The following is a 21,450-nucleotide window of genomic DNA, read 5'->3' on the forward strand; positions in this document are numbered from 1 at the left end:
CATTAATCCTAGAATTTGACAATTTTTTTCAATTTGATCCATGAAGTTATATTACATTAAGGTATAATGACACAGCACTCAGAGAATCTACCATATTATCATTTGTTAACAAAATCTAAATTCAAAGACCAAATCATGAAAAGCTTCCAAATTTCGAGGTTAATATGGACAAATAAAAAGTTCAAGGACTAATGTGTCCTTGAAAATCAGTGTCGATTTTTATACTATTAGTCCCTAAACTTTAAAAAAAAGTTCTAATTTAGTCTTCAATAGTATCTCATCAATAAGATACTTATGTTCTAGTCGTGGATATTTATACAAAAACTATCAATTCAAATCTAATATGAAGTATATTTAAAATATGTAGATTAAATTGTAAATACATGTGTACTTATCACATGAGTAGCTTGGCTGATCAGATTCAAGTTGTCCACATAACAAACATACACGTCTTTACAATTTGATTTATGTGTTTTAGATATATTTCATGTCATAATTAAGATAGCATCAACAAAATGACTTAACTAACCCTCAAATTATACTTTTTTTTCTCACTTAGATGTCGAAAGTTTTGTTTTTTAGAAAACGGTACAAAAACTATTAATTCCATCTCATTTTACTGAAAAAGTAACAACATTCGATAATAATGTGCCAAATGATAAGTTCTTATTGGTTGATATTGTGAATTAGGGTAAAATGAAACAAAATTAATAGTTAAGACACCATTTTTGACCAAAAAAAAATTCTTTAAGTGTATAAATGAGAAAAGTAATAAAATTTGAAGGCCAATTTTTATTGAAGCCTTATATTTAAGTTTAATTATTTAATATTTTTAATTAAATAATTATAATTTATTGACTAAGGTTCAGCCATAAAACTAAATTTGCCAATTCTGGTTCAAACCCAAAAATCCTATCAGATTAATGCAAATTTAAAGTTGATACAATTTGATTTTACCAAAAAAATTCAACAATACCCATCAACTTAAACTCGAAACAACCTAAATCTATAATGACCAAAACATGAAAGCCCAAATGAAATAAACTCATAACAACTCAAACCTGGATTTGACACGAATTAAAATTACTTGAAAACTTTAAAACTCAAATAATTCAGACTTGACTTGAACTCGAACCTGACCCAACCTTTTCGATTCACTAACTTTGTATAAAACACAATTGACAAGAATGACCTTATAATTTGGAATAAATGAAGCAAATGGTAATATTTTTACAATGGCACAAATAATGCACATGAATTATATGGTTTCTCTTGGTAAAAGTAGCATGGAGGCTCTTGTAATAAGAGTCGAATTGTATTTTGTCCCCTCTACTTAAAAAATAGGTAAATTAATCCCTACACGTTAAATTAAAGAGCAAATTGATCCTTATACAAGGACTAATTGCCCATTTTCTAAGTAAAGGGAGCAAAATACAATCCGACTTTTAGTCCAAGTGCTTTCGTAGTACTTTTATGGTTTCTCTCACATTAACATCATACTATCTTCAGACAATATTGTCAACAATGAATACTTGGCTTTGATTGAGATTTTGCCACCTTCTACACAAAGTTTAGCTCCGGTAACCACCCAATATCCCGGTAAGTCCTCCGGACCCCTTACCGTCTCGTTCGTGTCAACGAAGCTGGTCAATTTCGGTGCTTTTGGAGGTAAAGGTGGACCTCCGGGGAAAACAGCCGAATTTAAATCCACTTTGGTTGGTTTCTCCGGTTGAGTCAGTCCGGAACTAAACCTAGTGCTGATCAACATCGAGAAAACTCCTGATTTCCGTGACAATGTCGAGGGTCCGTCCCATTCGGATCGACGGATCTTAGTGAAACTGACCATGGAGAATCCGAGCCTCAGGAATAGAACTTTCCTCATCCCGACAGACTTTACCTCAAACCCACCCTTGGTTACGATGGCAGCGGTATCATCAAAGTGGCTTCCATTGTATTGTATAGGTGCAGTGTATACATGCGAGAATATGCTCCACTTGACTGGCTCGAAGTACCCGCGTCCAAGTGGCTCGTCGTTAGGCTCGTAATTGTGGTCATCCGAGAGCTGAAGGATTGTAGGAAGAGTTGAAAGATGCTGAAGATGGATTGCTAGATGGTCGTTCTTCCTACCTTCCAAGTATAAACGTATTCCTGTCACAGGTCGGTTTCCGGTATCAACCTGTAAATGACGGATTCGAGAACAAGTCGGAAATGTGGGACTTTAGTAGAACCGTGAGTATAAACTTTGACTTAAGCAGCAAGCAATTGTAACGAACTAAAATGTTAAATTGTGGTGCAATACGATACCGGAACGGTATTAACATAAAGCTTAGGCCCCATAAAAGTGAACTGAAGTGACGGCGATGCTTGTTTTCTTCGCTTGAGACTGAGAGGCAGATCGCCATATACAGGAGCCCATTGTCGGGGTACTTGAAACTCGAGAAATTCACGAAGTTCCTCTATCGGTGGTTTATCTGCACGGTAATAGTACATCGACATTTTGTCGAGTATAAACATGTGAATGAGCTCACTATGATCCAAGCAATAGGGAAATTTTTTCGGTTTATAGAAACTAAGTCATTCAAAGATTCGACTTCCTTTACCAGTCGGAAAATTTAAAAAAGAAAGTATAAAAATTTATGCAAACTCACATCTTAGGTATAAATTCACCGCATGGCTTAAAAATCCGTTGCCTCGAGAACCACCCAGTAGGGAAGTAATAGGCACGAATTTCATCGATATGACATTGGGCGACTGCGATATAGTTGAAAGCCATTGACTATGACTTTGACCATAATCGACTCCTCCCCTTCGAATATAAACATTCACAATATCCTACAACGTTAAATGTAAGAGTCATCACCATTACCGAATTTCTTAATCAGTGCATGTAACCGAGAAACTTACATTATTCTTTGAGCGAGTAACAACGGGAGGCCTAATCGATGCAGCAGGCATGCCTTGAAGGTCCCACGGCATATAAGGTTCTTCCTGAAGCAATAAATAAACAAAATTGGACTGTCATTATTCCCTGAGCCTCATGGGCTGACGGTTTTTCATAAACTCGCATATATATTAGGTGCAAAGTGAACATTCCCCAGAAATTCCTCTAACTACCATAGAGTGCGAAAATAGAACAGACTAATACACATGCATTGTTTATACCTTTGGTTTTTCCGAGAATACGGGAGCTTCTTCATTTTCTGAGAACCTTTCATCAGCTAATTGCTTTAAAGTTTTCTGTACTTCATTAGGGTGGAGATTCGAATTGTTTGATTGCTTTATGTGTATAACATCTTTACCTCCCATTTTAACCCCAACGATAATGTGAGTACCGTATTTTTCAATGAACCTGAGAAAAAAAAAGGAACAAAACAGGGATTGTTTTGCAGGTGTTATAATCCGGAAAAAGAGGACTGCAATTCATTACAAAATATGAAACTTCAAGTCCAAGCAAGTCTTTTACGCAAAAACGATCCCAACATCCGAAAAAAAAGTACTTACTCGGCAATGGCAGTAGGGTCCCATGTCTCGGGCACATCTTGTTTTACACGCTCAGACAAAGTTATGTGAGCTCTGTCGAGCTCAACATTGTACAGCGTTATGAACCAACCGTCGAGAGCAAGACATTTTGTAGAACCGGCATCCTTTTGCCAGCAACCCTTGAACTCAAACATGGCATTGAATAAACCCGAAGGTATCTTTCCAGATAACGAGAGATCTTGGTTGAACTTTTCCGACATCTAAGCACATAATGAAACCAACAAGAAGTTAAATTCAGAGAAACGGAAAATTCCGTCAAGCAAAGACTAAAGAAAACACTCGAACTCCGGCCTCATTTATTTCCAAAACAACTTCCAAAGAACAAAGATGCATAATAAACAGCAAAAGTAGAAATGAGAAAAATATACATCTAAATATACATATACATTCACAAACATATACAATATATGTATGTACATGCATATACACATACACATAGACACATAGGCATATATACATATATGTATACGTATATCCATATCCATATCCATGTCCATATACATATACATATACATATACATAACAGCTCAATTGAATGCTGTTTCACAAGAACGAATCAAAATTTTTCTAAATTCATTATAAAACAGTAAAAAAGAAGCTTTTCTTTGTCACTCTACACTCTATGCAGTAGCAAATTGTATAAATTTCATTAAAAAATTTGAATCACTATTAAATTTGCAGAAATTCCCATAACTACATAATTAAAATATATAAAAAAAATTGAAAAAAAATGAACAAAAAAAAATTTACCTGATTGAACGAAAGAACATCGGAACGAAACCTAGTACGCTCGCCCTTATCGCATTTAATCGAATTGGGCACGTTTTTAACAGCAACCCCACCAGGAAAAACCAGTTCCCGACTCACCACTGAGTCAAGTTCAATCAATCTCGACCCGGAAGGACCAGGTTTACAAGCCGATAGCCTTAAATCATTATATAAATCGTACCCAAACCCGATAACCGAAACGGCCTTTTCCGCCGCCGATTGAGGATCCAATTGATGGAAGTTTCCAGCCATGGATATCGGAATCGACGATGTCTTGAATTGCTTGAAAGGTTTAATGAAACTGAGTTTGGATTTTGAGGTTTTTTAGTCCATTGCTGATGAAGGAGACGACGACCCATTGAAGTGGTCTTCGGTTCGATTAATTATTTTTTAATTTAAAAAAAACATATAATAATATATTTACTCAAAAAAGTAAACTCTTGAAGTTTGACTTCAGACATAAGCTGATGTAAACGAAAGGACCAAAAGGCGGCTGGCGACTCTCTGAAAATGCTTACTTTTACGACACGTGGCGACGTACTGAATAGTTTCGGTTTTTTTAATTTCTATTTGCTTAAGAATATACGCAAACGTTTTTAAATTATTGGACATAATTTTGTTTTTTTCAGAGTTTAGAATATTTTAAAATATTTTAGAAAATGTTTATAATTAATATATTATTTTTCAATTAAATAAAAATAAAATTGATTAATTGTTTTATGTTTTAAATTTTATAAAATATTTTAAATATAAAAATAATAATAATTTCCGAAATATATATTTTAAAAAATGGGTATTTTTCATTCGACTCAATGATGCTTCCGATGGCGCTTTCAATTAATCGTGTCCGAGTAGAAAACAAGAGAATTGTTTGTAACGTTTTTTCCCATTTTATTTATTTATTTATTAATAGTAATTTAATATATATATATATGAAATGTTGCTTTAAAATATAAGTAATACCACTTTGAATTCAGGTGGGTCAGTTAAATTGTTAAATTGATTGGAATATTAATTCGAATTGAGAGATTATTTCAATTAATTCGTAAATTGATATAAATTAATTGAACGATTTTCTATAATTTTTAATAATTTTTAATTAAATTGATCGGATTAATGAATCAATCACTGCTCAGATGAATTATAGGTAAAATCGTCAAACTTTTTATTAATATCATTATCAAATTTGATGTTTAATTATAAACTACATTAGTAGACACATAATTCTTAATATATTTTTTTGTTATCAAATTATGAGAAGTTACAAAATGGTCATTCAACTATTAGTGAATTTCTTCTTTAATCACTCAACTTTGAAAAATTACAAAATAGTCATTGAACTGTGCAATTTTGTCTTTTTTGGTCACCTAAGCATTTGAATTTTTTGGTGTTTTTATTTTTACCTTAGCTCACTAGTGATCAAGAAATACTAAATTGAATAATCAGATGATCATTTTATAACTTTTCATAATTGAGTGACACAAAAATACTAATAATTAAATGATCATTTTATAATTTTTGATAATTAGGTGATAAAAAAGATATTAATAATTTGGAATTAAACATACGAAAAAAATACTTATAATTGAATGATCGTTTTATAATGAATGAAATTATTTGTTTATTAACAATAAATTAGTTAAAACTTTATTTTTAAATATAAATTATTTATCGAATGAAAGGGTAAATTACACCATTAGTTACTAAATTGTAAGTAAGCTTTCGTTTTGGTCATCTAATTAAAAAAATATAATTTTAATATTGAATTATTCAAAAATTTTCATTTAAGTAACTGGACTATTCAAAAGTTTTTATGAGTCATTAAGTTTGTAAACAATGAATTTTTCGAACCAATTAGAAAGTGCCACATGTAAAGTTAAGATTACAGTGGGTCAAAATCAAAATTATCATGGTGAAAATGATGAAATCATATATGTGTAATAATTGGATCAAATGGGGTAGTTAAATTCTCTGAAGAAGACGAAGATCTTGAAGAAATTATGAAGAACACCACATTAGTTCAGAAGAAAAGTTGTCTTCCAATCCAACTCAACCGTGGAGAAGAAGTCAAAAGTCGTTTATGAAGAAAGTTGCCTTTCAATTCGTTTCAACTGAAGAAATGAGGTCCAAATCCGTTTCAAGAGCAAGTTGTCATGACACTTGAAGCAATTCACATCTATCTAAAATCAAGTCAAATGGCTCTTGGATCAAATTCAAACAAAAGAGAGCAATCAAAAGATATTTTTCTTTGTATTTAAGAAATACCCAAAGATTGTTACTTTTCTTTCAAAGTTATCAATAAATTTTATTTTGAATTTCAAGTCAATTTTCAACTCAAAATTTGAGTGTGCAAGGTTGTTAAAGGGTTTTTTTTTTTTAAAAGTTCCTCCAGCGGAGTTTCAAGTGACGATTTAATGATCGGTATAGTGAACCAGAACCAATTGACAAGTAGAAGAACATATCTTAAATTCATGTAGATCTGACCGTTAGTGTCGGAGATCAAAGAGAAAAACTATTTGAGTTTTGGTCCATGGATTCTTAACATCCAAAAATGTTTCATGAAAAAAAATGAATTACAAAAAAGGAGGAAAGAAAGCTTTTTATAAGACCAATACGCACCAATTCTAATAAAAAAACAATGCATTTTCCTATATAGTATTGACTACATTTCGAACTTAGATTTTTTTAGGTCTGAAATTTTTAGATTCAAGCTCAAGTCGAGCCGAGCGGGCTCTAACGAATTTAAATAAAATTGATTTTTCTAAGTTATATATATTTTAATTTCGAATGTAACTATTTATTTTACTTTCATACGACGACAACACAATTCAGACGTGTCTTATAAAAAGCATCTTTTGAAACTGAAATAAAGTCATCCCAAACATCTCTTTCACTATTGCTAAATCTGTTTGCACCTTCACCACTAAAGTTAACGACTACCATGGTCATTTTTTTAGCAAAAAAACTAACCATAACCATACATTTGACAAAACTCAAATCATTAAGCCAAAGGCAAATGTTTCAAATGTATAAAACCCAAAACAACAAGAAAGTGACTAGTTAACGAAAATAGACTAACAAATCTAACCATTTTCTTAAAAAAAAACTACAATAACACTAATCAAGAAAAGTTGTAAAAATTATTTGTAACTCATATTTGATTAAAAAATCCCATAGTGCATACATCCACCCATTGATGGAGTAAAGGAGTGCAAACTTGTTCCATGTTAGGTAATTGAAATTTTCCACTCAGTTCCTCTGATTTTTCCGAGGCATTGAACTTACAAAGAAAAATAAATTTGGATATCAATGATGATAATGAAGATGTGTTGAGTTCTGAACTCAAGGTCTAGATTCACAAAGTTTCTCATAGCATCAAAGAAAATCATTTGGGAAAGAGAAAGACTGGGAGAAAGGGCTTTATTCCAATGTTAAAATAAGAACCAAGAGGAGCTTCACCAGCAACAAGATGGGGAGCGGCGGCGGTTAGGTTTGGAAAAGAAAAGGTTCTTCATTTTGAAAAGAAGTTTGAAATTGAAGAAGAAAGGTAAAAATAAATGAGAGAATTGTTTTATTTATAAATTTATTATTTTAAAAATTTAATTCTATGTAATAATGTTTTTTTTTAAATTCCATGTCATTCACGTGGAAAAAAATAAACTTTAAAAATAATTTAAACTAATCATATCTACCACGTCATCAGTTCCATTAGTTTTTAACATTCAACGTTGGTCAAAGGGTTTATTTGATTAATTTTTTCGGTTGAAAGGCTCAATTGGGTGCAAAAAAATTGGAGAGACTTATTTGAATTTTTGAAAAAGTTTGAGGGTCTTTTACACTATTAAGCCTAACTTTTATTATAATCTATAATATAATCATAGTTAGATACATATATATATATATATATATATGTGTGTGTATTAATAGTTTGAGAAAAGTACAAGAATAGTCACTCAAGTTTTCAAAATTAAATATTTTAGTCATTCTTCTGTTATGGAAGTCTATCATGGATTTTGTTTTATTGCCTTAATAAAAAATTTAGCCCTCCAATGCTTTCACATTCTATTAATTTGATCATAAATCTAAAAATTTAATAAATTTAACCTCAATGTTTAAAAGAATTGTCATTTTAGTCCTACTTAAAACCCAAAAAACGATGTTAAATTTATATTACAAAGTCAAAATTGATCACATCTGCTCTTTTTTCACATAATGCATACAATTACCCGTAATCCCTCCCCAACCCATAAATAGAAGGATAATGCGCTTCAACACACTCGAACTCATGTCATCTTGCATTAACAACAATGCATATATCAATCGAGCTAAGACTCAATCAAACAATTCACTCAAAACTTGAATTATTTAATTTAAAATTTTAGAAAATTAATCATAATTTTTAATGGAGCCTGATTTTACTAGGTTTATGAGGGTTAAGTGCCAATCAACACGCGTGAGCAACAATCGCCGGATTGATTATTGGATGGAAGCGAACGATTCGAAAGGCAATAATTTAAGCTAAGACAAGCTTAACCTATGCAACCCTTTTCCATCGTACCTCAATATTAGAAACCAAATTAACCGATCCAAGTCACGCGCCGAAATAGCAGTTTATGCCGACAATTTGTTCAAACTTCCTACTCTCATTCCACTCTCAAGACCTCACGCGCTCTAATTTTCTTTTACTTATTTTATTAGAGCAAATTGCATCCCAAGTCACTAAACTATTCCTAATTTCCTATTTTAGTCATTTAACTTTAAAAAGTTATTATATAGTCACCGAGCTATTTGAAAGTTTTCATTTAAGTATTAAATTATTCAAAAGTTTCCATTTAAGTTATTGGGCTGTTAAATTTTATTTTAGAAAAAGTTCGGCTAGCGGCTTCAAGCGATGATTCAATGATCGATACGGTGGATTAGTAGCCATTAATGAGTAGAAGAACATACATTACATCCAAATCTATCTGATGGTCAATGTCGGAGATCGAAAGAGAAAGCTGTTTGGACTTTGATTCGTAGATTCATGGCCTTAAAAGTTATTTCATGAAAAAAAAATTGAATTATAGAAGAGAAGAGAAATGAAAGCTTTCGAGTGGTGCATGTAGTGCGAACAAAAAAGGTCATAACTTAAATGAAAACTTTTGAATAGTTTAATAACCATTTTTTAATTTTTTAGAGTTGTGTGACTAAAATGTAAATTTACTAATAATTTAATAACCTTGGATGCAATTTACCCATTTTTTATTTCATGAAAATTGTAAAAAAAAATTGTTTTTTTATTTTTTTGATCGCAAGTTAATATATTATTTTATAAAATAATAACATAGCAATAACTAATAATTTATACAATTTTAATGAAAATAAATTAAAAATATCATTATATCTGTTATTTTTGAAAAATAATTGCTTACACTTTTGAGTGAGGCGTGTAATAGACACGAGGGGAAAGAGAGTGAGATTGAGCCCATACCACCGCACGAATTAGCAGCCGTTAGATAATGATAACGTGATAATAATATAATGTGGTTACTTCAAGACAACCATCCACATGTCACGTAATCCGGTTTTCTAAATTTACAAAAGGTTAAAATTTGTAATAGGATCTTCTACTCTTCACAAAATTAAAATTGAGTCCCTATATTTTTTTAGATTTTAAAATTTAGTTCCAATTGTTACACTGCTAATTTTTTTTGTTTAATTTGGTGTGACATTTTGAAATAAAAAAATTGAGTTGGTAGTAATGTAACCAAGAAAATGATGTTACAATGAACTTAAATTTAATAAAATAATTTAAAAAAATGTTAACAGTTGGATCTAGATATTGAAATATGAAAAGCAGAAGAACTAAATTAGTAGTAATAAAAGAATAACTTACTCTTTGTAAATTTGAAATTTAGTCCCTATATTTTAAAAAAATTAGTCATTTTACTTTTTAAAATGTTGACATTGTTAAAATTATTTTTTAATTTTTAATTACATGACTATCAAGTGAGTATTTTCTAATTTTAAAATGTTACATCAATAAATTTAAAAAATAAATTTTAATGGTATTAACAACTGGACTTGAAATTTAAAAAATAAAGGGACTAAATTCTTGGAAATAAAAATATCTGGATTAAAATTTAAATTTATAAAGAGTATAGGGACTTATGGCATATTTTAACCTTTACAAAATTGCCATCACTACCCCACTCTTTAACTTCTCAGCCGCCCCCTTCAGTCAAATCCCTCGTTGACCCATTTAATTCCTCACCGATTCTTCCTTCCCCTCTATAAAGCACCTCAGCTCTCAATTCATTCCTCCCCCCCCCCCCCCCATATTCTTCTTTTAACCCCACACCAGTTCCAGCGATATTTTTCTCTCAATCGGATAGAAGAACGCCACGGTCTTTTATCAAATGGCGCCGAAAGATAAAACGGCGGCCGTCAACGGAAACGGAAGTTGTAAGGAGGTATATTTTAGAGGTGTAAGGAAGCGTCCGTGGGGCCGTTATGCGGCGGAGATCCGAGATCCAGGGAAAAAGAGTCGTGTTTGGTTAGGAACTTTCGATACGGCGGAGGAAGCGGCGAGAGCTTACGACGCCGCCGCTCGTGAGTTTCGCGGTGCTAAAGCTAAGACTAATTTCCCTCTTCCATTTGAAAACTTCAATAATGGTAATAAAATAAATAGCAAGAGTCCAAGCCAAGGTAGTACCGTGGAATCGTCGAGCCGTGAACCGACGCTTGTGATCGAATCTTCACCGTTAGATCTCAATCTTGGACGCGGGACGAGTACTGGATTCGGATCTCCCGCCTTTAGGTTTCCTTCCCAGAAAGTTTCGCCGGTGCCCGGCATTTTTACTGCAGCTGGTGGCGTACCGGTTGTCGCAAGCCATCAGGTTTTTTACCTTGATGCTTTCGTTCGACCTGGTTTAGTGAAAGGACAACAATATCAATGGATGAGATTCGATCATCAGGATTTTAATACAGCGTCGTTAAACTGCGGAGTACAAAGCGACTCCGATTCATCATCCGTCGTCGACGTCAATCCACGTCCACTTCTTAATATTGATCTCAATAAACCTGTTCTTCCGGAAATCGCCTGATTTTTTTTTCTCACCGTGGATCATAATGCCGGAAAAGCACTTTTTTTAACTTCCGTTTTTTAAATTTATTTAATCCCTTTTTTTTTACATTAGACCAAATGAAAAAAAAAAAGAAACTTTTTTTTTATAATCGTCCGATCATGAAATCGACGGCGGTCGTTAGATCTAAAATACTTGGCTGATAATCTTCTCTCTTTTTCCGACGGAGACATCACTTTCTGTTTATTTTGTTGTTCTATAACTAGCGGCTGTATTTTTTTTCCGATGAATTAACAACAACAACAACAAAAAGAAATTCCTACAAGCATTTATTTATTTTCTAATTTTTTATTAATTTTTAATGTTTTATAGTATAGAATAATATCAATCGTGAGGGAATCCGAAAATTTATTTTGTGAGATATTTTTAAATTTAAATTCATCTTATTGATATAACAATAATGATACTAATTAAACGTGATTAGTTTATATTAAAGATTTTGTCGGTTTAGACGATTGAATCTTCAGTCGAGTCTTAATTTAATTGATATGAACATTATTATTAATACAGTAGAATGTTTTTAAATGAGTTTTATCTGTGGTTTAGAAGTTGAAATCTAATTATTAATTCAATCCTCAAAGTCTTTAGAAATTTTTATAAACCTTTTAAAATTTTTAAAATTTTAATTAAATTTTCAAAAAATCATAATAACAACTTCTACTTTTATTAAATTTTATTACATGGAGTATAAAAAAGATAATTTTATTTTGAGGGACTAAAATTTGAAAGTGGAGTTTTGGTAATGGCATAAAATATGCTTAAAACTTTTATTTAGATATAAATTTTAAAATTATATATGAATTTTAATTTAATGTGTAATATTATACATGAATTTTAATTTTGTGCGATTTTATACATAAAATTTTAATTTAATTCAAATTTCACAAATCACTAACACGAATAATTATATTAATCCAATATGAAAATAAATATATGTATTTATTTCTTTAAATATGTACGATTGGATCAAAATCAAAATCAAAATTAAAATCAAAATTTCATATATACATATAATTCTCATTTAAGTTTCGTGTGTATAATTGTATCAAATTACACATTAAACTAAAATTCATGTATAAATTTAATATTTATCATTTGATTTATTGTTAAAAACAAACTCATATTTTGAAGTGGATAAAAGAGGCGAGTGACGGTGAGTTAATCAAGTTGCGCGTGAAGGAGAGGACAAAGGAGACGGAAAATGTAAACTCCCAAGTTGACTAGAAGTTGTCGGGATATTTTCATGTCTGAACAGCACGTGTTAGTTGCACACTTCCCGATCTTTGAGCGTGTGTTCTATTTATGTCTTCGAAGATGTGATTCCCACGTGGGTATTGTTGCTGGCATTGGATATGTAGCCGTCGATATGCTCAAAGATTTCGTTTTCCTTTCCATAATTAATTACTTTTTACTGTTGCAACAATTTGGATGACCAGTCGTTATAGATGTAAACCGGAACCACGTGATATAGATTTTGCTTTTGGTCAAAGTTTTCACAATCCAATCAGTGATTAAATTTATCAGATTATTAATATTTTTGATCTAATTATTGGTCCGATTCAATTCAAACAATCACGATTTTAACTTATTTCGTTTGTATCAACATATTCCGGCAAACTTGAACTAAAATTGATAATCGAGAAGAAGAGAAAAAAGAATTAAAATCTAGAAAAATCGAATAAGAATTTAAAATTTAAAATATTGTCCTTAAAATTTATCAAATTTTTATATTTTCTCCTTCACTTTAAAATTATATTTAAAAATAGTACGCTACTTTCGCTACAGTTCTTAATATATCCGCCTTATGATCACATCTAAATGTAAAATTTTTTGAAATATAATAAAAAGAAAAGGAGATATTTAATATTTGAGATGTGTCTTTTTATATTCCCTTTTATTTAGAAATATTTATTTGTGAATTTTCTTTTAACCATTATTTTTTAATTTTAAAACATTGTTTTACATTTGTGAATTTTCTTTTAACCATTATTTTTTAATTTTAAAACATTGTTTTACTTATTTTAATGAAGAGATAAAATTATTACCAATTTAAATAGATAACCCATTCATTATTATCAATAATTTTTCAATTTTTCAGTCCAATTTTCTGTAAAAGTTGTGGTTCTGGCTTTATATATAATATTTGTTAAGATAGATGCGTCATTAGATCTTATTAGGAATTGGTATTGAAAGATTTTGTCGTGAGCATTTTAATGATAATTGTATGATTGGACTTCGAGATGATGAAGAAAGAAATAAGTCAAGACTTGACTTTTCGTACATCACTAATGTAGTGAGATCTTTGAAGAGTTTTTGACGGTGGTTAAATGGGGTTTAACATCAGAATGGTTTAAAGATGACAAAGTTAGGATCATGACATTTGGTACCATACCGGTACCAATTGTATCAGTCAGTACTATCATTTTGGTCTTAAACAATACCAAATAATCTATAATTTATTAAGAAATTAAAAATTATACTATAGGAATATGCGTGTAAAAAATATTTAATAAACATCGATAAACCTGAAACAATACATCGAAATATGCTGATATCAATATATACCAATATCAAAACAAAAACGATACGCCTACCTGTACAATATTAATTACTTTAATTAGAATACAATTATTGGGAGTTAATCAAGGTAATGCATCTTTAATTAATTTTTAAACTTTCTATTGTCAAGGTTATTATCAGTTTTACTTTTCCATCTACTAAACTCTTACTGTAGACAATGATATAGTGTTTTTATTCATCTATACTATGTGCCATATGTATGTATAACTACTGATAAAAGTATTTTTTTTTTCTTAAAGAAAAAACAATAGCAATCTAGATTCATTGATGTCTGCAATTCGGGTAATGAAATGAAAGAATCTCTCTGAATCAAATGACACAAATCAAATTCATTTATAAATGTTCTGTTAGGATCTAAAAATATAAAGGTCAACCAAACAAATCAGCAACAAAAATGTTATCCAAATATCATATGAACGCATGTTAAAGATGTATATCTCATTTGATCTGGCTTGAAAAGTTTGAGGTGCAATTCACTTGTTAAAGAAATAAAATAGAGAAGCAAAATTGGAGATCTATGGTGGGCTATGGCCTCGGGTCGAATCACTAATCTCGACCGCCCTGCGGTATGTACCTTGCCGCACAAGTTGAACCCGTATAGGACTGTACTTTTTCTATTAGACGGGTTGTTTAACCCTTTAAAACTACGTATAGCCGAAAATCTCTTGTATTGGTGTTTTTCAACATTAGTGAATTTCTCCTCCTCTGCCCATGTTTTTTTTCTCGATAAGGGTTTTCCATATAAAATCTAAGTGTTCTTATTTTTCTTTCTTATTACTTTGCAATCATTCCTACTACTATTATTGACGTATAGTATAACAGTAAATATGAAGTTTGCTGTAGCAATCGGGTTCATAGCCCCGTCATGTGCTTATTTTAAAGATATTGTTCTTTTTGGACATCCACCGACCTTCAAGTCAGCAGTTCACTTGACTCTCTTTCGCAAGATTTATATCTATATTACTCCGACTCAAGTGTGATTATAGAATATGAGTATGTCTCCCCCATGTGTATGATTCCTTTTTATCTAAGTATTTCTATATTCTAATAAATGTCAAACATCAATACTATGAAAAGAAATGAAAAGTTGAATCAACATAATCATGTTCATTCAAAGACCAGAAACAAAAGTCTACGAGCATGAGAACTTACCGAAACAGTATAGATGATCGAGGGTTCGAGTTTGTATCGGGAACACCTGGTACAGAAATCAGAAAGCTTTATTGCAATCACAATATGATAACTCCAATATTCAGAACAATCTCAGGCAAATTTCAGGGTACAAAGAGTATAATGGTCACCATATCGCTGTAGTAACAACATTCCAATTCTTAATCATGATAATAACACAATAAGTTTCTCATGAATCAAATCAAGATGCAAAAAAGCAAGTTAAAAGGAAGTAAATCGGAGATATCAAGGGCGTAAGGCATACTCTAAGCGCTAGAACCCTTGTCATGCCTTGGATGCAAGGCACACAAGTAGAGGTGACCTGTGTGAAATAAAACGCAATATGTCTTTGTACGAGTAAGATATGTAATAAACTCTAAAGTACACTATAGTTCATCTACAAAACATGCAAAAAATTTTATTGGTGAACATGCACGATTTACTTGTGATCTGTATTTGTTGTTGAATACTCAAACACGCAAAAAGTAAAGAGAACTTTAATTAGACAGACTTTTTCTATGCCTATCGCCTTATAATAAAGTGTGCCTAAGTGCACCAGGCGTGTACTTGATCGAATAGGCTTTGCCTGAAAAGGTCTCGGGCACGTTGTCTAGTGCTAAGGCACAAGGCACGCCCTAGGCGCACACCTTGACAATACTGAAGCAGATTGCCTCATGATCTTGGTTTGGCCAGAAATTATTTCAATCATTTGTCTCTCTCATGGCTGCCAGAACAACTAAGAAAGCACATTTTGCCCAACAAGGAAGAATCAAGTTACATTATTTCAATAATTTTTTTTTTCAGAAATAAATCAGGCACCTGAGTTTTAAGAAATTGGTCCAAATCAACAGGGATTTTTAGAGTCAGTTGAATAAAAAGTTACAAATGTAACAATTTCACTAGTATAGTTGCCAAGCTCTCACATTCAAAGTCCTAACAACTCCATTAATATACAAATATATACCAAAGGGACTGTGATGTAATGATTTGGAGCTAAATTTCCCAGGGTTTGCCAGATGCTAACGATCATGATTGTATAACTTTAGCATATAGACTTATGAGAAGCTACCTGACATGTTTATTGACTGTGCTTTAAGTTGTACATGAAGCTTTGGAATAGACTATGAGACATTACTTCGTAAAATGGCCTATTAGCCAAATCTACTTCTTTCCTAGACCTTATAAAAAAATTTTTGCAGCAGCAAATAAACATGATTATAAGCAAACATACAATAGCAAAATCATTAGGGGGAGGAGCTACAAGAAAACTGCTTAAGGACTTCTACTATATAATCCCTAAAGAAAAAGAATGCTTTAAGCAAAAAGAGATGAGCAGATTTCATTAGTGAAAAAGCAAGGCAAGCCAAGGAGATGATCACACCAGAGTAAGCCTCCACAAAAATTCTTATACAAGTCCGATCCATTATCTTGAGGTACAGAGACCATAAATATCAATATTCATATCACCATAACCACAAAGCTTAAGTTTCACATTGCAACTCACCGAAAAGTTTCTCAAAAAACTGCAAGGAGTTATGAAATAAAATTTAACTTTTTTACAATTCATATCTTATATCCATAAAAAATGTTACCTAGCATACAAGTAATCTTGCAACTAACTATTCCATTGTCCTAAAGAAAGTTTAGCTGAAACTCCTTTGGAGACTTCCCAACATGCAAGCTAAGAAGAATAACATGCTCTCCTAGACTTAGCAACTACTAGTAAGACATGTATTGTAGAAATTCTTTCTACATACAACTAATAAAGGGAAAAAAAGAACGAAAGCATTTCATGATAAATATCCATACACTTCCATGATACTCAGTTTAAATAGTTCAAGACTTCCGTTTATAAAATATGCAATAAATACATTAGCACCCCGCCTAGCATCTCAAGATTTTTTGTATTTTTCGATATATCCCTGCAAAAAAGAAAATAAGAATGTCAATTTTATTAATGAGTTACATTTAAAATATACAAACTGTAAATATTAGTCCACCTAATTGATAGACAAAAAAGGCAATATTCATACGGTAAAAGAAAATATCTTTGGTTGGAAGAAGGAGGTTGGTAGCATTTATTATCTAGATCTTGCATAGAGTATACAATGCATCTCAAATCAAAGATTCTCACCTCAACAAGTCTTGTTATTTTTGGTTGGGATGAAGAAAGATATTGCTTAACTGACTCGAAGGTAACTGGAAGCTGATGAGGTTGTATGCTGCCAAAAACTTTGTCAACTGCTTTTTTGACTATTGTATTATGAGCATCTTTACTGAGATGACCCTCACGCCAAGTTGGTTTCAACAGTTCCTTAATTAAATCTACAAGAGCAGCATGGAAATGCCTCATTGCTTTTGATTCTTTATAATCCCCATCTGCCTTATGCTCAACCTCAACATCTATTTCATTCTTTTCTCTAGCCCTATCTACTTCTAAGTCTTTTTTGCATCTAGACCTGCCTCTTCGATGTCTGCCATCATGATCTCTATCATTTTTGTTTGCCTTTGAAATGTCTTTGTCATGAGAAGCAACCGAGGAAATCTCTTCTTTCACTAGTGTTCCATTTTGCATGTCAACAGCAGAAGTTCCATCATTTGCATCAGTTGTTAGTGAATCTTTTCCAGAAGGGTTGCAATTATTGTTGACCAAGTTTTCATGGTCTCCATTATGACAAGATGCAGTTCTTTTATCATCATTACATTCAGGGAGCAGTGGCCTTCTTGATGCAGAGTTGCCATATGTTGGTGGATCTGCTACATTCAAGAGGGATGGACCCTGATTAGAGAAAGAAAATTTAAGTGGCCTCTCTCCCGCATTGGACACATCAATGCTGTCACGAAGAGGATCATATTCGCTTCGTGGGGATGATATACCAGAGGTGACAAAAAAGGATGGCCGAAAGGGTACTGATGGCTCCCAATCATCTGAAGATATTTTTATTCTATTTTCTGGAAAGTGCAATGGATCACTGGCAATATCATTTACGAGAAATTTTTCTGGTTTAGAACTAGAGAAGGGAAAAGGGCCTTGCAGCAAAGAAGACAACTTGGAAGTATGACGCCCGCGGTCACTGTCCAACATCTTTTGAGCTCCAAGAGAGCATGCACTCAAAGAAAAATTTAAAGGCAATGATACTAGGTGTGTTGAGACATGATGAGATTGGTTCTCACTATATATATCGCCCAATGATGTAACTGAGCCACTCAATGATGATTTATATTCAGGAAGAAAACCATTCCCGAAGGTAGATCTATCACTCAGTGAAACAGGCAAGTTCTGACCTATACCATTTTGCCTTACATCCTTAGATGGTCCGAAATCATCTGTAGATGCAGAAAACCACTGAGAGGCAGGGGCAGTGCCCAAAGATTTATCTTTACTTTGGAGTAAAGGGAACTTATTCATTTCATGAAATAAGTGTAATCTTTGGTTTTCATCATGCCCCAATGGCAGGATTCTTTCTGAAAAGAAATGAGAAGACAATCCGGTCTTATTTACAACTGACGAAGGCAGTGCATCAGCAGAAGCAGGTGATCTTGATCTCTCAGCAGCACTTCTAAAACCTAATACAAAAGGTTCTAATCAAAATACAATTCAGAGAAGATTATGGATCATCCATAATACAGAAAATATTTTTTACCTTCATCAAGCTCAACAGCTCTTTTCCCATCTGCTGCAGCTGTATCTTCTTCAGGCAGTTGTCCAGGATTTTTCCCACCATCTTTTATGTGAAGAAATCTACATGAACTTCCTTTGATACACCAACCTCTAGCAAAAAAGTCACATATAAGTGCAGGGCGTTTGTTCTCGCTATTACTGCTAGGTGATAGACTTCCGGCACTTGTCTGAGGAGCAGCAGATCTGTGAAACCTATTGATTAGTAAATTAATGGATGTATAATCATGGGAAGGCAGAAACTTGCTGGCAAAAAGTACATAATAAAGAGCTTAAATTCATTCTATGTTATAAAAGGCATATAGGTCTCACCGCACCTTGATTTTATCTTCCTCTTATCATCATCTGTTTGCACATCCATTTGCTTATTTTTTTCCTCAAAACCTAGATCATTATTAACTCCTCCTGAGTGATACCCAACTGGGAGTGAATTACTCTCATCGACAACAAAATGGCCCTTGCCATTAGTATGCTGGTCGGGGTAGTCTTGAGAGGCTTTTCTTTCTAACATGTTACGAGAATCTTTTCCATTGCCAATATATTCTTGAATGCCATTTTCCTTTGCAGGCTCTTTTCCAGATACTGAATACTTGGAACCCACGTAGTTTGTGCATAGAGAAAATTCAAAATTAGAACTACCCTCTCCTACATTAAGGGTTTTAGCCGGTATTCTTGGCTCGCAATTTCCAGGAGTACTTGACAAATCTGACCCGAGTTGTCCATCATGCCCCCTGGACTCCACAACATTACCAGCATCTACATGAAAGAAAAACTCAATCAAGATGACAAAAATTAACCAAATTTTCCAGTCACACTATGAAATTATACTTAACGACAAATGAAATCTTTACATTTTGTTTTCTTATAATCTCCAGACTTTAGCATATTTAATCACCAGCCAAAGCGAAGAGTAAACAAATTCAGGTGCTTGCACTGCTGTTTCATGGCAGTACTGCAGCAACAAGTAAAATATAAGACCAATTCAGCTGATGCTAAGAGGTCAGCAACACTCTATAACAGTGTTAAAAGCTAACTGCAAATCACAAAAATGGATACAAAATTTCTCAAATACTAAAATACTTTGTTTCAACTGAAATGCCAATCAATTTGTTGAATAAATGTACACAAAATAATATATATATATATCTTTGTTTCTACTTTAAAAATTAATCTGTTCTTTTTTCATCTCCTTAGCTTCTAAAACGCTAAAATCTTCAACAGCCATTCAATTTTAATTTATAACAAATGTCAATATTTAAAATTTAATCTCTCCTATTAGAGAACTCAAAATGTCAACAGTATTATCATAATCGATTGACCGACGGTATAAAAATTGACTAACCATTTCGATTCGAAGAGCTTTGCAAATCCTCTTCGTTTTCATCATCATCATCTATTTCCATATCGGAACTGTTAATTTCTCGTTCCATAATTGAGGCGGCGCGGATTTCGTCGTCGTTACCGGCGCGTGGGACGGCGGCAGAAGTTGACGAAGACATTACCGGTCTTCCTCGGTGATTAAAAAAAAAAAAGAGGAGAGAGAGCGAGTGGTGAAAAAAAAAAAGTCGTGATGTGATTCTGAGCTGCGCGTGAGCTTTATTCGTGGTTTGCCATTTGGACGTCGATCATTTCACCTGAACGAGAACCTTTCCCGCTTACTTACTCACGCGCCTGCTTCGATGGTGATAAACTGATGATTGATTGATTGAGCTATTACTACTTTTGGGCCATGACTTTGAAATGTGTTCTTTAAATCACACAATTGGGTTTTTAATAGGCCATATTGGTCTTACTTAGTTTTTGGATAAATTTCACATGAGGTTATTAAACTATTAGTAAGTTTACATTTTAGTTATTTAACTTCAAAAAGTTACAAAATGATCACTGAACTATTCGAAAGTTTTCATTTAGGTCACTGAACTATTCAAAACTTTTTACTTAAGTCTTTGGGTTGTTAAGTTTTTTTTTAAAGTCTGGATAGCGAGCTTAAAGTAGCAAATTGATGATCAGTATGATTAGGGAAAAGTAATCGATTTAATTAGTTAGTTTGGTAGTTTTTTTTTCCCGAACCGAATTAATTGACTTTAACATAAGAAAACTGAATTAATTGACTTTAACATAAGAAAACTGACTTGACCAATTTTAGTTGAGAACACTGATCCAATCAACTTTAGTTGATAAAATTGACTAAACCGAACTGACTTTGATTCGGTCGATTTGGTCAATTAATTAATCTTGGGTTATTGGATTGAGTTTATATGGTTATATATCTATTATATATTATAAAATATAAAAAATATAAAATGAGTCGAGTTTTTTGGTCAGTTCGATTTCGAGATTAAAAAACCAATAAAATTATCAATTAAATTGAGATGAAAAACAACCAACTCACCCCACCCGACTAAATCGAAACCAAAAAAATTGAATCAAATTTTCTATTAAAATTGAAAATTGCTCCCCTTTAATAACCATTTTATAAATATTTCGAATAATTTAATAACCATTTTATAAAATTTTGAAGTTGAATGACCAAAACGTAAACTTATTAATAGTTTAGTAATATTGAATATAGTTTACCCTTTAAAAAAT

At 32.3% G+C, this 21,450-nt stretch overlaps 3 protein-coding genes across 6 annotated transcripts; 1 reads left to right on the forward strand and 2 right to left on the reverse strand.

The window, feature by feature from the left end:
• Positions 1–1,123: 1,123 nt before the first annotated feature.
• On the reverse strand, positions 1,124–4,692 carry LOC107960215 (MACPF domain-containing protein NSL1). Its single transcript, XM_016896511.2, has 7 exons — positions 4,291–4,692; positions 3,502–3,740; positions 3,163–3,349; positions 2,905–2,988; positions 2,649–2,832; positions 2,305–2,471; positions 1,124–2,176 (listed from the first exon to the last, which is right to left on the reverse strand). Exons 1-7 carry the CDS (start codon positions 4,558–4,560, stop codon positions 1,484–1,486), a joined length of 1,824 nt encoding a protein of 607 aa, XP_016752000.2. The 5' UTR covers positions 4,561–4,692; the 3' UTR covers positions 1,124–1,483.
• A 5,905-nt stretch (positions 4,693–10,597) lies between these two features.
• Positions 10,598–11,697, forward strand: LOC121230891 (ethylene-responsive transcription factor 4). Its single transcript, XM_041116422.1, has one exon. It carries the CDS (start codon positions 10,707–10,709, stop codon positions 11,391–11,393), a length of 687 nt encoding a protein of 228 aa, XP_040972356.1. The 5' UTR covers positions 10,598–10,706; the 3' UTR covers positions 11,394–11,697.
• Positions 11,698–16,693: 4,996 nt separating this feature from the next.
• On the reverse strand, positions 16,694–20,605 carry LOC121230892 (protein FRIGIDA-ESSENTIAL 1). 4 transcript variants are annotated; one of them, XM_041116426.1, is made up of 6 exons: positions 20,204–20,586; positions 19,713–19,813; positions 19,179–19,617; positions 18,827–19,047; positions 17,317–18,749; positions 16,694–17,104 (listed from the first exon to the last, which is right to left on the reverse strand). In XM_041116426.1, the coding sequence occupies exons 2-6, from the start codon at positions 19,744–19,746 to the stop codon at positions 17,075–17,077; spliced, it is 2,157 nt and encodes a 718-aa protein (XP_040972360.1). In that variant the 5' UTR covers positions 19,747–19,813; positions 20,204–20,586; the 3' UTR covers positions 16,694–17,074. The 4 variants fall into 4 exon arrangements, with proteins under 4 accessions (XP_040972360.1, XP_040972359.1, XP_040972358.1 ...); XM_041116425.1 differs by having other exon boundaries at positions 18,827–19,056; XM_041116424.1 differs by lacking the exon at positions 19,713–19,813 and having other exon boundaries at positions 20,204–20,605.
• Between the last annotated feature and the right edge of the window lie 845 nt (positions 20,606–21,450).

Source organism: Gossypium hirsutum, chromosome A06 (genome assembly GCF_007990345.1).
Source record: "Gossypium hirsutum isolate 1008001.06 chromosome A06, Gossypium_hirsutum_v2.1, whole genome shotgun sequence".
NCBI lineage: Eukaryota > Viridiplantae > Streptophyta > Magnoliopsida > Malvales > Malvaceae > Gossypium > Gossypium hirsutum.